General features: G+C 48.5%; 1 protein-coding gene and 1 long non-coding RNA gene across 2 annotated transcripts; both read left to right on the top strand.

Moving 5' to 3' along the window:
* The first annotated feature begins 1,887 nt into the window (after positions 1 to 1,887).
* VAX1 (ventral anterior homeobox 1) lies at positions 1,888 to 5,687 on the top strand. The gene is made up of 3 exons (XM_048945925.1): positions 1,888 to 2,552; positions 4,106 to 4,293; positions 5,145 to 5,687. Exons 1-3 carry the CDS (start codon positions 2,315 to 2,317, stop codon positions 5,685 to 5,687), a joined length of 969 nt encoding a protein of 322 aa, XP_048801882.1. The 5' UTR covers positions 1,888 to 2,314.
* A 3,584-nt stretch (positions 5,688 to 9,271) lies between these two features.
* Positions 9,272 to 13,120, top strand: LOC125693860 (uncharacterized). Its single transcript, XR_007377287.1, has 3 exons — positions 9,272 to 9,379; positions 9,620 to 9,834; positions 13,042 to 13,120. It is a non-coding gene; the product is annotated as an uncharacterized LOC125693860 (long non-coding RNA).
* Positions 13,121 to 15,332: the final 2,212 nt, after the last annotated feature.

Genomic DNA, 15,332 nt, shown 5'->3' with positions numbered 1-15,332 from the left:
TACTATTTTTCTTACCCTTTTTCTTTCTTTTTCTTCTTCTTTCTCTTTCCCTTTTCTTTCCTCTTTCCTCTTCCATCTTTCCCTTTTATTACTTTTTCATTTTCTTTTTTTTTCTTTTTCGTTTTTTTTCTTTTTTCTTTTCCTTCTTTTTCCCTTTTTCACTTTTCCCTTTCTTTTTCCCTCTTTATTTTTTTCTTTCTTTCCTCTTTTTACCCTCTACTTTCCTCTCCCCTTTCCTTTTTCCTTTCCTCTTTCCATTTCCTTTTCTTTTTTCTTTTTTCCCCCTTTCCCTCCCTCACTCTCCTCCCCCCAACCCCCCCCTTCTTTATCCTGCGTCTCCCTCTCCTTCATCCTGCTTTTTCCCCTCCCTCCCTTCTTCCCCCCTCCGACCATTACTCCGGACGGTCCCTTCCAGGGCCGGACCCAACAGCAGCTCTCACACCGCGGGGCCGTGCGGGAGGCCGGGGTTCTCCCGGTGGGTGAGACGTGCCCTGGGGGTGACACGTCGGTGGGTGACACGTCGGGGGTCGGCAGTCCGGGGCTGAGACAGGAGCCGCCCGCCCGGTGTTCGGCGCTTGTGTGGAAAATTCTCAGGGAAAATTCTTTCTCTCTCTCTCAGGCCCCCAAACGCTTTGTGAATGGGGCAGTGCAACATGTGGCCTTTCACCTCGGCCGAGAACCACTGCCAGACAGCCACACTCGGAGAATTGTTTGTTAATAGTCCAATTAGATAATTGCCATCTTTCACTCCTTTCGTTCTACGTTTCCCATAAAGGAATGAATAAGGAGAGCAGCATGAAGAGGGCTTCTGCCCCGCAAGGTGACAAGAAGGGCTGGAGCATGCTCTTTGCACAAGGCCATTTGCTTGAATTGAATCATTGTCGCCTAATCAATGGTCTTATTGGATTACGGGCTGTTGCGGTTCTCAGAGATATTGTAGCTCGGACAATGAAATCGCTAGAGTAAAACTTTTTTCCCCCTTCAGCGGATCACGCAGCTGAGATTTTCCACGGGCTATCTCCGCTCTCCCTCCGTCCCCCTCTCTCCTTCCTTCTCCCCCCTCCTGGATCCACTGCACACACAAAGCTGGCTCTTTTATTTATCTTTTTTTTCCCTCCTTCTCCCCCCTACCCTCCACTCAACGAGCACAGCCTCTGCGAATAGGTTCAGCGTTGCGAAGGTGCGGAATTACACACACACACACACACACGCACACGCACGGCCGCAGCGCGCACAGCCGCGGGGCGCAGCGCAGCGCACGGGGATGGCGCGCAGCGGGGAGAAGCGCTGAGCGGGCCCGGCCCGACCCGACCCCGCGGAGCCGCCGACGGGAGAACTTCGGGGCTGCGTACGCGGTGCGACCCGTCGGGTCTGGTGGGATCCGCGGGGGCTTTTTTTTCCGCACCCCCTTCTCCCCCCCCCCCCCCCCCCATACACACACACACACACACCCCTTTTACCCCTCCCTTCCCTCCAACTGCATTTTTCCAGCCCTTCCCGGCAGCGTTATTCACATTTATTTGGCGTGCTCTGGAGAAAGCCACTCTATCATCGGGAGGTCAAAGGCGTACCGAAGAAAGTTAATAATGGCTGCTAATGGTGCGAACAATTCCGGGTGAATCTTGTCAAAAGTTTTTTTTTTTTTCCTCCTCCCCCCCTCCCCTTTTCTCTCTCTCTCTCTTTTTTTTTTCCCCTCTTTTTTTTTCTTCTCCTTTTTTCCTCTCTCTCTCTCTCTCTCTCTCTCTCCCTTTTTTTTTTTTTTTTTTTTTTTCGGGAAGTCTCAGTCTTTTGATTGTGTGTTTCCTGAAAGCAAGACCAATCATTTCGGTTTATTCACTGGCTAAACTCCGCTTGATTGGGGACAAGCACACAAACCATCCATTACGATCTGATATATTATCCAAACAATTTAGTGTATTCATGAGGTAACCTAAATGTGGAGGCTGCAAAATTACCCGTAATCAATTGAAGCAGCGAGTGCGCGTCCCCCGGCGCCCAGCAGCCGCGTGGCTCCGTGATAAGGCGGACACAGCAGCGCGGAGCCGGAGCGCGGTACCTGCGCGCGGAGCGCAGCGGGACGCGGGGAGCGACGGAACCGCAGCTTCGCCAGTGGGATCGACCCCGACCTTCCCTCATCGAGGTGCTGTGCGGATCCCACCGGTGTGACCCTGAGCCGTGCAATATCCAGCGGAGACTTCGCCTTCTTCTACCGCCGCCACTCTCTCTCTTCATTATTATTATTTTTTTTCTATTTTTCCTTTTTGTTTTCTTTTGTTTTCTTTTGTTTTCTTTTGTTTTCTTTTTATTGCACTACATGTTTGGGAAACAAGACAAAATGGACGTTAGATGCAGCACAGAGACTGAAGCCAATCGGGTCTCGAAGAACGGACACAAGGAGGGCAAGGACAGCAAAGGGGCTGAAGGAAATATCTCTACTTCTTTTCTGAAGGAGCAACAAGGGACTTTTTCTGCCTCCGCAGCTACCGAAGACTGTAATAAAACTAAATCTGGTTCGGCGGATCCGGACTACTGCAGGAGGATCTTGGTCAGAGGTACGAGCCCGGGGTGCTCCGCGGGGTGGGGAAGGTGCTCCGCGCTTACGCCGCCGTATTTCTGCCACATCTCTTCGCTCTGCCCTGGGTTCGGTCCGGGCACAGCCCCCGGGGGTGCGGCGCTGCCCCGTTCCGGCGAAGGAGCCCCGGAGAGACGCGGTGCATCGCGGCGGAGTTCCCCGCTTCGCTCCGCCGCCGCCCGCGGGATCCGCCCGGCCGCGGCCCGCAGCGCTTCTTCCGCGCCCCGCGGGGGCCGAGCAGGGCGCGGGGCCGTCCCCGTGGGTCCGCGCTCAGCCTCCCCGGAACGGGGGTGTGGGTGCAGCCACCCGGCCCGAAGTCAATGACGAGATGACGAAGGGCTTTGTGTGTTTTTTACACTCGGGCGGTTTGTTTCTTTCCTTTCTCTCTGGGCTGAAACGAACGAAACCGTTCTGCTCTCACCTCCTTCCAGAGGAAAAGAAAAAAGAAAAAAAAGAAAGAAAGAAATAAAGAAAGAAAAAAATATATAGATATGTCCGCGAAGGAACGGTGGTTTTCTCAAGGTGCGATATGGGGGGAGGAGGGAGCGCAAGGCGGAACGTGGGGCCTTGGAACAGTCCTTAATCCTCGCGCGACCGATTGACCCAGAGAGGGGCAGATTACGGCTGGTGCTTCCCTCTGATTTCATTTTAGCGGGGAGGTAAATTTGCGGGCAGCGCAGTTGGGAGGGATTCAGGGAGCGAGGATGGATCTACCCTGGCGGTGGTGCCAATTAGGTCTGTCCCTTTCCTTCGCTCCGTGCTACAGAAAAGGGTTCGGGGCCGCTGGGAGCCTTCTACGGGGTTATTGCTACCCTCGTTGCTCTCCTGTTTGCCAAAAGAATCCCCCATGATGCTGAGCCCTGGTGTCCCAATCCTGGAAGTGGGCAAGCGGCCCGCAAAACGCTTTTATCGTGTGAAAAACTTGTTTAAAGAAACAAAAATAATAATAATAAAAGAAGTCTAAAAAGATGGTTTTATATTTTAGGGTTGGGGGCACCCAGCACACCCACAGCCCCGGGGAACAAAGGGCTGCTCAAACCCGCGGCCACAGAGCCCGGCCCGGAGCATCCCGACCTCTCGGGGCCGATTCGAGATGGGTTCAGAGAGGGTGGATTATTGCCCCGTTGCTCCCTCCTTCCTGCTCTCTCGGGTTTGTTGTTTCTTGTTCCCTTCCTTGGGTGCAGCCCCACAATATCAGGGCAAATACCCCAAGCCTGACTGGGATCTCTGTCTTGAAAGAGGGGAGTAGATTCTCTTCTTACATCCCTTAGGAAGAGAAAAGGGAAAAAAAAAATACTAAGGAAGGGAAAAGGAATAAGAAAGGAAAATTGAAAAAAAAAAAAAAAAAAAAAAAAAAAAAGGAAAAGGATCTAAAAAGAAAGAAAGAACAAGGAAATAGAAAGGAAAAAATAAAGAATGAAAAAGAAATAAAGGAAAAAGGAAAAAAGATAAAGAGGAAAAAAATAAAAGAAAAAAAAGAAAAAAGGAAGGGGGTTGCCTGTGTGTAAAGCTGACTGCGCCTTGCTTTGCCAGATGCCAAAGGTTCCATCCGAGAGATCATCCTACCCAAAGGCCTCGATTTGGACCGTCCCAAGCGGACCCGCACCTCCTTCACAGCCGAGCAGCTCTACCGCCTAGAGATGGAGTTCCAGCGGTGCCAGTACGTGGTGGGGCGGGAGCGCACCGAGCTGGCCCGGCAACTGAACCTCTCCGAGACTCAGGTACCACCGGGACCGGCCCTGCTCGGGCTGCGAAATGCCGCGTCTCCCGTATTCCGGCGGCTCCGCGGCCCTGCGCGCGTTTTGCGCGCCCCGCGCAGGCCTCTGGAACGGAGGGCTGGGGAAGGGTTGAATAGAGGCCGGGCCCGAGGTGCCCACACGCCGCGAGGACGCGGAGGGGGAATCGCGGAGCTGCGAGGGGAGTCGGAGGCCCTGAGCCGGCTGTGAGCGCTGCGGACAGCTCCGAGAGCTGCTGCCGGGCTGCGCTGCGCTGCGGCCGGCTCTGAGAGCCCGTCGTGCGTCCGAGGGGAGGCACGGCCCGCCGGGAGAGATGGCACTGCACAGGGAGCGGCCCCGGCCCCGCAGCCGCCTTCATATTTCTGCAAAACATCATCCAGCAATAAATCCCCCTGACAAGCTAATTGGCTTTTTTTCTTTCCCCTGCCGGATAGCGGTGACAAGTTCAATAGTGGTAGGTTACAGAGACCGCCATGCTTTTTTTATTTGGGGGGGGGGGGAGTGGGGAGGTCTTTTTTTTTTTTTTCGTATGAGCGCAGGTTTCCTCTCTAAAGCCGGTTTAAAGAGACGAGGGAAGCAGGAGAGAGAGCCCGTGCGGGCCCGGCTGTGCGGGAGCAGTGCGAACCCGGGATAGACACGGCCCGAACGGGGCGTGCGGGGCTGCGCGAAGCTGTGCGGGGCTGTATGGAGCCGTGCGGGGCCGCGGCGGAAGGGAAAAGGCCGGATCCGCTGGCAGGAAGCTCCCGGCCTGCCCTAACCCAGCGGAAGGCCGTGGGGGGATCGGGGCACCTCTGCTGCCCCCGCACCTGACCCTGCCCTCTCTCCCCGGCCCGCAGGTAAAGGTGTGGTTCCAGAACCGGCGCACCAAGCAGAAAAAGGACCAGGGCAAAGACTCGGAGCTGCGTTCGGTGGTATCCGAGACGGCCGCCACCTGCAGCGTCCTGCGGCTGCTGGAGCAGGGCCGCCTGCTCTCCCCGCCGGGGCTGCCCGGCCTCCTGCCGCCCTGTGCCAGCGGAGCGCTAGGCTCGGCGCTGCGCGGCCCCGGCCTGGCTGCGAGCAGCGGCACGGCGGCGGCGGCGGCGGCTCCGGCCGGGGGATCCCCGCACCCCCCGAGCGCCGGCACCGCGGCGGGGCCGCCCCCTCCGGCAGCGCTGCACGGAGCGGCCGCCGCCGCCGCCGGGCACGGGCTCTTCGGGCTGCCGGTGCCCACGCTGCTGGGCTCGGTGGCGGGGCGGCTCTCCTCCGCGCCGCTGGCCGTAGCGGGCTCGCTGGCGGGCAACTTGCAGGAACTGTCGGCCCGCTACCTGAGCTCGTCCGCCTTCGAGCCCTACTCCCGGACCAACAATAAAGAAAGCGCTGAGAAAAAAGCACTGGACTGACTCGAAGTAACTTCCCCGTATTTATATTTATAGTATCTATTTGTGGCGATATTTATGCCCCCCTCCCTCCGTCCCTCTCTGTGAGGCTCCTTCAGAGGGCCGGGGCGGAGCGGGGACCCTGCAGCCCCCGCCGGGCCGGGAGCGTCCGTCCGTCCGTCTGTCCACCCGGGGCCGTCTGTCCGTGCGTTCGTCAGCTTCGGTAGGAAAGGGAGAGCGCACAGGGTGCTCGATGCCCGGAGAGGATTCGGGGAGAGGAGCTGCCAGGTGATGCCCGGGTTGTTTTGTTTTGGTTTTCTTTCTTTTTTTTTTTCCCCCCGGACTTCAGTGATTTAAGCACAAAGGTTTGGCTTTACACACCCCCTCACGGCACCGCTGCCCGGCCCTGGCCACAGCCGGGCACTTCCCGGCGGCCGTTCCGTTCCACGGTCGATCCCCGTAGCGCTTTGAGCCCTGCGGGATGCAGCACCGCGCCGTGCCCGAGCCGCGCTCAGCCCGCGGGTTGCAGCAACACCCTTTTTGCCTTCCGCCCCGCTCTGCTAAACGAGTCCGCAGAGAGAGAACGGAATCGCGACTCGATTTGCACCCAGATCCGTTGCGATGGTCGATTTTATTTTATTTTTTTTCCTTCTGTTTGATTTTTTTTTTTCTTTTCCCACACAACTGCAGAGCGCATCACAAAGCCGTCAGCGGTCTTCCTCCTAAATAACCCTCTCGGTTATCGCTCACACTTCAATTAAAACGAACGTAAAATATACAAAGCGCATCTTTTGTTGTTATTTTTGTACTTCAAGATACATCTCTGTAGCGGCCTTATCCCCTCCGCTTCCCGCTGCTGTTTTCTCCACCACCGCGTGTATCACACCGGCCACATCCCGCATCGATCTCCCGTTCGATTTCAGTACTTGAATTTGCCAGAAAAGGGATTCTGTATTTACTTAATTCTTTGGGATAATATTAATATTAAGATTAATAATAATAATAATATTTCTTCGCTTTGGTTTGAAGTTTCTTTCTCTAAACTTTAACACATGACGTTTACAAACTGTATAAATGCGTGCCACCAAACTGTAACCAAAAAAAAAAAACCAACAAAAAAAAAACAGACTGACAACGAGTGGAACGGTTTCTGTAGTGCATAGAATTAATAATAGACCAGAAGTGGACAGAAGGAGCTGGACAGAAAGGAAATAGTAATTTTATTGTAAATTATTGACGTCGAAAGTCTCTAGGCAACTAGTCGGGAAATACGGAACGAACCGAGCGCTGAGCCCTTGCTACTAACTTTTGTTCTGAATGTTTTGGATATTTGGATGTTTTGTATTTATGTGGTGAGAGTGAAATATATTATATCTATATGACGACGGAATTAGGTGTATTTTCGTCTTATATTCGTAGCACCCGAACTGCCTCGATCGGACACTCGCGCTGCCACAAGAAAAACAAACAAACAAACAAACAATCCTATACCTACAGAACTCCCCTAATTTTGTATATATATATATTTTTTTACTGATTTATTTTTAATTTCTTTTCTTTGAAGCGGATGCGGGAGCCGCGAGCAGCCGGGCCGGATGCTCTCCACCGCAGCGCCCGGCGCTCTCCACCCGCAGCGCCCGGCGGCCCCGGCCCCGCTCCGGCCCCGCTCCTCCCGGTGCTCCCGGCCCACGGGCGGCTCCTGCCCCACGGTGCTGGGCCTGGGCACACTGCGAGTGTATTTCTCTCTATTTAAGTGCATAGAAATACATACGCGCACACAGGCACGTCTACATGCGTGCGGAATGATGGTTATTTAGAAGGGTTTTCTTAGCAGCTGGTGCTTCCATCCCGCTTGGCAGCCCTGCCCTGAGAGCAGTGCGGGGCAGTGGCAGCGGGCAGCACCCAAGTTTCTCAAAGCCCCCCCGGCTCTCGGCTCCCCCAGGGCCGCTGTAGGGCATCAAATTGCCTCTCCCTGTGTCCCACCGGCAGTGCACTGCTGGGATGCTCTGGGGCCTGCCCCGGATGGGATGAAGAGGGAATGATGTGGTGATTATTTTTTAATATTATTATTATTTTTGTGTCTTTTTTTTTTTTTTAATAATCTGAGGCAAGGCAATGTGGGCAAAGGAGGGTTTCGCAGGCATCTTTTGAAGAAGCAACACTGTAACTACTGGTCAAGGTTGAAAAAGTGCAAGGAGAAGCAGCGTTAGAAAGATAAGAGTGGAGTGTGGCAAAGTAGAGCTGCCTGTGGGAGATGCTGGTGTTTGGGCTCTGCCTCACCCATGTTGTTGGTGTAGCATCACCACAGCCCCATGCAGACAGTGGAGCCCAGCCCTAGCTGCCTTTGCCAGGGAGGCGAACACCATCCCTGGGTCCCCAAATCGGTGTGATGTGTTCACCTCATATCACAGGGAACTGTCTGCTCTGTTGGGGGCCGATTCCTCACTGAAATCCACAGCCACACGGGGACATGAGCAGCAGTGCGCCTTGTCAGGGCTGCCTGTGTGCCTTCAGCCCAAGCAGGGATTTCTCCACTACATCATGTTTTTCAGCTGGGGGTTTCTGCCTCCTCATACGGTTCTGTGAGGCCCCTTTTCCTCCCCAGTCCGAGGGCTGGAGCCATGTTCAGTGAAAGCTCTCTGCTCCTCCATTTGAGCCACTGTCAAGCTCAGTAGTCCACACCAACATCGTGGCTGCAATCCTTATTTTGCAGGTTTGCAGCCCTCCTCAGTGTACACATGAAAAGTAAATATTTTTGATTATTAATTGTTTACAAATATTTCTGAATAAGGATGTGCCCTTAGCTGCAACGGAGTCTTGTCAAAGCATTCAAGTAAAAGAAATACTTGGAGAAGTTCTTTTTCCCTAGTACATTTTTATTTCTTTCTTGACTCCAAACCCCACCTGCCCCAGCTTTCTTACAGAGGCTGCACCAGGGCTGGAGGTAGATGCCATACACTGCACTGGTGCCATACACTGCACCCCACCCGGGAGGGAGATTATTTGTTTGTATTTAAACTCCCCACACCTCAAATCCATGGGGTTCCCCCCTTTTTTCTAGCTGGAAAAAAAAAAAACTAGAGTACATTCACCTGATTTTTGTAAAAAGAGAGGGAATGCCACCTGTGGCTGTGTTGCTGCACAGAGAAGTTAGAAGTCTTGCTCACACACATCCGTATGTACTGTATGTCTGAACCAAAACTGCTGACAAACGATGGCCCCGCTTCCTTTCTTTGCCAACTGCATCAGCACTGCTCTGAGCCAGGCATGCTGCCTGCTTCTGTTGATGTGTTGAATTTCTTTCTCCTGGAGCAATGAACACAAACCTCCCTCCTGGAAGTACCTGCTGCTAAAAGCGTTATGCTGCATCTCATGCGGAATCATTGTTTGTGCCCATCCCTGCTGCACCTGAGCTTGAACAGAGGAATATTTAGCAGTAAAGCACGTAAACAGGATATAGACCTATCTCCAGTGTGATTTTTGAAGGAAATAGGGGAAGAATTTCTGTGGCAGGCAGACCTCAGCAAACTTCAGCAGCAGCTGCACTTACTTAGGGTGATGAAGCAACAATAAAAGAAAGGGCTGCTGGGGTTATCACAGCTGGTTCTGCAGAATCTGAGGTGCATCACACAGTGTTAGGTCCTGCGGCTCTCAGGAGGGTACAACTCCCAGGATCAGCTCCAGGGTGAACACAAGACAGTGTTTGCCACGTCCATGTAGGGGAAAGAGGAATTAGTCTATTTAGAGGGGTTTTTCAAAAGCATTTGTCCACCCACTTAACATGGGCCCTGCTTTATTTGCTGCTCCTCCACTTCCCTCATGCCAGGGATTAGTGCAGCCCCTGGCCACTTTGTCTCCATTTGCAACCCTGTCATCAGCCCGAGATACATGACCTGGTGACATGTAGAAAAGCACACAAGGTCCCTGATTAACTTCAGAGTATTTTATTTCTTTAGAGAAAAGAAAAACACTTCAAAAGAATAACTCTTGAACAGAATCAAATCGCAGTCACTGGCAAGTGTTTAACAAAATTACCAGGGAAGCGAAAGTGAAATCCATCGATGTAATGCTGTCTGTGCAGCAGCCATAGCACAAACTGTGACCCTGCATCGCTGCCGTGGTCCTGAGCTCTGTCTGGAAGGAGCCAACGTGAAACGTCGCTGACACAGAGGTAAGAAGCCTTCAATATGCAGCTTAATCCCCGCGTTAATTTTCTTCTGATAAGTATTGAGGGAATTTAAGCTCAGCGTTATCGCTTCTGCGCACTGTTGTTACAATTAATGCTGTTGTTTGTATCTATAGGAGTGAATGACTCTAATTTGAATGTTGTCTTAAACGTTTCTAGTGGCAGTGAGTCGCTTGGTTGATCATATGGAGAAGAAAAATTACATTTTGCGTATCCATCTTCTGCTCTGTAACAGTGTGACTGGTCCCTTGTTCTGTCATTAGAAGCAGGCAATGTAAATTTCACAAGCTACCTTCTGAAACATCTTCCTTCTTTTTAATTCTTTTACACATTATCTCTCCTTTGTCGTCTTTCTATATGAACAATCAAAATCCTTTCAACTTCTTTTCATACGTCATTCTTACAAACTGCACTTAATATAACTGTTTGCCAAGAGGGCTGCCTTGTCTTTTTTATTCTGCCTGTGAGAAAAAGAAAAAAATCCCACAAAAATAATAAATTCCCAGAACCTTTTTTTTCCTTCAACTCTGCATCCCATTCTTCTGTTTGATCCCCCTGCTGTGAGCAAAGATGAAAACATCTCATCGGTAGGGACTCACCCTGAACGCAAACCTTTGCCTGACACATGGTGTTACGACCAACACAAGAAGGCTGGATCACAGGGCACATCTTCTGAGCTGCCAAAGTGAAAGAAATGGCATTTCTGACTTTCAGCTGAAGCAGCTATCCCACAAAGCAGGTGTAGCAGAGGACAAATAACACAACCCAATCCACATGAAGCTAAGCCATTGGTTATTCCTTATATATTCAGTGGTTCTGAATCAACAGGATTGGAACTAGATCTTTAAGGTCTCTTCCAACCCAAGCCATTCTCTGATTCAACTATTTTCTTTCCAATAGGCTGTCTGTGTTGGGTGACACCCATGAGTCTGCAGAACATTTTGCAAGGAAACCTCATGACATTCTTATATTTTTAAGCTTCCTTCTCTAGTTTTGTTTGCCTTATTTTAGAGCACAGAAAATGCAGACGTATAAAAACAAACTCATGCTGGGAAGCATCACGTTGGCAAGTCAGGAGCTGCAGCTTCAGAGCTTTAGAGTGGACGTTGGAAGGAAGTGACCTAGAATGGACAGAACTCAGGAAGATTACTGAGACCATGTCTAGGAAAAATTTGAAGACTGCCATTCAGAAAGTCAAACAAAAGAGGCCCTTACCCCGCATGCGCAAATGTTGTCAGAGAGAGGTCAGTGAAGGACAGAACTGTATGTAGAGAAGCATGGAAGGATGTCCTTCCTGGCTCTACAAGAAACACGAGAAATTAAGAACAGGAGAGCAGTCCGTGTTTTAGTCAAAACAAATTTAACAACTACTATGATCAGTCATTTCCTGATACTAGCCTGATCTTTCTTCCTTTCTTTCTTTTCATGCCTCTTCTTTTTAATTTAAAACCTCTAAACACAGCCTATTGCTATATGATCATAATCTCCTCGAGGCCTTTGAAAAATTTCGTGAACCTAATCCTAAATGGAAATCAGAAGAAGGTAGAAGAAATTGTCTGTTTCCACAGAGAGCTAACTGGGGATAAACAGGCAATCCCAGCCATTCTGAGTGCACACTCCAAGATAATCTCTACACTTCTCTGGACACAGCATTACAAGCATCCTCAAGATCACCTGATTACTGAGATGAATTAGTAAATTAGAGCCCATTTCATCAGGTGTTGAGGAGGACTTTAATTGTGCTCGAGCTACAAATGTGAAACTTCACACCATGGCCACAGCTGTTAAAACAACAGAGTCTTGTGAAAACGGTCTTGGATTACTGGCCCCATGCAGTGAAACATTTTTAATGAAAAGGGATTACGCTTATCTTTTCTTAATGCATTGTGTCTTTTTAGATATCCTTACTGTCATTGTTGTTATTTACTAAGAGAGCTGATATACACTCCCACTTAAATATGTTCTGGCACATACTTAGTACTTTATTCTACTGGCATAGTTCTGATGCAGGCTTACAGAAAATAGTGTGAGATAAATGAGTTACTTACCCTTCAGCATGTACGAGATCCTGAGAAACTCAGTGTGTTTGTCTGCTTCTCTCTCACTTGCCAATTCTCCTATTGATTTACTTGATGAAATCAGATCCCTTGTCAGATAGAATTTAAATAGTGTTTTATGAGCAGATGATCTACACAGATGACATTAATGCTTCTGTCTCAATATAGGCAATTTGTTTTTATATCCACTTTTCTTTTTAAAGTGCATTGGGAGATCCAAGTGAGTAAAAATCTAGTAGAACTGATTTAAAATTATAAGCTTGTAATTTATCCTTTGCAAAGAGAAAGCATCAGCCATATAGGCTGTATTTTCAGTTGTATATATTAGGCTGTATTTGATTTCCAATAGGAGATAATGAAGTTTTTATCCAGAATCATGACAGCCAGATCTACCAGCAAAGCTGCTATAGGGAAAATCCTTGTACTGTTCACACAGACCTTCACAGAAGTAAGGTCTAAGATTCATATATGGGTGAAGAAATGTCTATTGGCCATCTAATCAGCTAGTGAAACTCTTGGCACTCTATGGCACATCTTCAATGCCTAAGAAATACGTTCGACACTGAGAACAAACGCATGAAAGCTATTTGAGCAGACTGCATTAACAGGGAAAAGATGAATAGGATAGAATAGGGTAGAACAGAATATAATGCAACACAACGCAATACAATACGACAGGCCTCTCAGCCATCGCTTCTCCAGGCTACACAACTCAAGTGTCCTCAGCCCTTTACCAGCCTTGTTGCCCTCCTCTGGATGCTTTCAAAGACTTCAACATCCCTTTTCTATTGTGGAGCTCAGAACTGCATGCAACGTGTATCTCAATGTATATAATGTTTGCTATAAATCGGCTTCAAATCTAGTGATGAAGAAAAGCCATAATCTTAATGGAAGATACTGAAATTGTGCTCTTCAGACTATTTCCCTAGGAAGCTCTTTCTCTGAATGTCAGTTCTGAGTATGTAAGTGTGCGCTGTGAGGACTGGGGGACAGTGAATAGACAGTGAATACTGTTTCAATGATAAGATGATATTACTGACAGAAAACACTTCTGTGAATCAAACCTTGCATCCATCAGGACATAATTAGTATAAAAACTAAGATTTGAGCTTTATCTCTGCTTTTTCACCTGTAGGACAGTCAGGCATGTGAATCTAGAATGGGAAGACACAGTGCAATCCTTCAGAGAACTAGCTCAGCCAATGAGGACAAAGGTATCACACTTTCAGACAGAAGCTCTTTGTACAAGCGTCCTGAGCAACAGTGATGCTATGAAAAAATTAGTAACAACATCAATAATGTCTCCTTTATGCATGTTCAGAGAGAAGCCTGCTCCCATGCAGTGCAGCAGGCCCGGTTGTGTCCAGTAGGTCTGTTGGACTGCAAGTTGTCTTTCTCCACAAGGAGCATGATGAAGGCATAGACACCTCTTAACTTGAGACCCGACAGCGTGTCCATGGCCATCTCCACCAAACACGGTTGCAAGAAACGTGACAGCGAAGCTTCTCCCCTGCGCACGGGGAGGTGGAGGCGCGGGTCTCGGGCGCCGCACGGGCTCAGCACCGCGGACAGCGCCCGCCCCGCCGCGTGGCCGCGTTCCCGCGTGTGCGCGGGGCCTCCAATCTGAAGCCTCCGCTGCTCTTTCCAGCCCTGTAGTTGATCTGGGAATCTGCTAGGGATATTGCACTGTGACAGTCAGTCAGGCCAGACCATGCAGGCCTAGGCTGGCATTCAGAAAGCCCCAGTTCTAGCACTTTGTCCGTTAGTTTTCCCTGCATGTACTCCTCCCATGCTCATTTATAGCATTTGCAGGTATAAACTCTCTCCTGCTATGCATTTACTTAATTAGGCCAGTCAGTAAGCACTGCTTTAATATGAATAACAACAATAAATTGCTTTTCTGTACTTCAGCATACAGTAAATGCTGAAAACTATAGCTTCAACATCAAGCTATTTCATGAAGTGTAATGCCAGTTTATATTAAAACCAAGATAAATGATCATTTTCTACCTGTGGATACAACACCACTATTAAATACAATTGTTAACTTCCATGAGACTGTATTAATGAAAAAGAGATTTAAAGATTTCAGTTGTTTGAGAACTTCCAAGAAGTTAACTTGCTGGATATATTTATACATAAACATGTTTCTGCAAAGAGAGTCCTTGAAACAGCCCAAACTTCGTGACTAATTGGCATGCTTATGCAGATAACACAGAAGGCAAGATGGAGAATTACAGTAACAAATAAGATTTGCCATGTTCAATTCTGCTGGCCAAAGCAGTGAGAATTCCAACAGAACAAATCCAGGACAGAAAGGTAATAGTAAAGGAATAAAAGCATAAAGCAATTTATTTCCTGTAAGTTTCATCAACATGGAGGGGTCCTTGAGCAAGTGTTTCTGCCTCTACATGGCTCCCTAATGTATGTAGATGGGAAGTATGCTCTCTTTCAATCAAGATCCTGAAATGGCTCTGGTGCAGCAACTGGTGAAAAGCTGAGTATTTTTACCTTGGTTACCCTAAACTTCATTGCTTAAGATTCAAAGGCAAAGTCAACAAAAGTTTCAGCTAGGATTTTCTTGACTTTTCATACAGAATTATTAGATGTCCTACTGTAAGTTCTGGATGTGTGAGGATTTGTAGCATTAGAGGCAAGAGGTCACAAATACCAGAAAAAAGAGAAAACCTAATTCAACTTATGTAAGATACAATTCTTGTATATGATGTGCTTCCTGTTCAACAGCTGCAGATTAAGAAGGTGGAGGTCTTCTGTACTTGGAGAGTTTGATTTGGCAGGCAGTTGTAGTTGGCAAAGCATGGGGATTACCCAACTGTGTATGGGTTAATATAAAATCTATTAACTCTTGAGAGTTAACTCAGTTAACTCCTCTTGAATACCAACCAAAGGGGTTTATTCCTTTTAATACACCTTGCAACAACGCTAGCAAGAAATATCCTTACTCTCAATTAATGTAAGTGTTCATCTGCTGGAATTTTTCTCAAGTACTTTTCTAGAGCTGGTGTAGCAAAGGGGTATAGGGCTCGCATTTATAATTTTTCCATAGTTGGAAATGTTTATTAAGAATGGACAAATTTTCCTCTGCATTCAGGATTCAGGTCCTCAATGAACTCAATGGGATTCAATACATATATGAGGTGTTATGCTTTAGTCTACTTAACAATTTAAAGGGATGTCAAAGAAAATTTGCTTTTGAGAAATGCATTCTATATAACTTATAATGTGATCATTTAGTTCACTAGTTAATATAATGTTGCCTATTGCTATGTAATAAAAATGGTTCCAAGTATTGAGAGAGGGGAAAAAGAGTAGCACAGTCAGCACCTCTATTTTTCATTGATCACACTAGGAGAGAAGAAAAAAGAAAAAAAGAGTAGTAAATATTTCTAAAATTACACAGAAAGA

The sequence above is a fragment of the Lagopus muta genome, chromosome 5 (assembly GCF_023343835.1).
Source record: "Lagopus muta isolate bLagMut1 chromosome 5, bLagMut1 primary, whole genome shotgun sequence".
Taxonomy (NCBI): Eukaryota; Metazoa; Chordata; class Aves; order Galliformes; family Phasianidae; genus Lagopus; species Lagopus muta.
Note: the sequence above shows the minus strand (reverse complement) of the source record. Positions and strands in the feature narration are given on the sequence as shown.

Bases quoted from the DNA above. Each gene is read 5' to 3' on its own strand.
- VAX1 (XM_048945925.1), top strand. From the start codon at position 2,315: ATGTTTGGGAAACAAGACAAAATGGACGTTAGATGCAGCACAGAGACT. The intron at 2,553-4,105 runs GTACGAGCCCGG...TTGCTTTGCCAG, and splicing joins CAGGAGGATCTTGGTCAGAG to ATGCCAAAGGTTCCATCCGA. The intron at 4,294-5,144 runs GTACCACCGGGA...CCCGGCCCGCAG, and splicing joins TGAACCTCTCCGAGACTCAG to GTAAAGGTGTGGTTCCAGAA.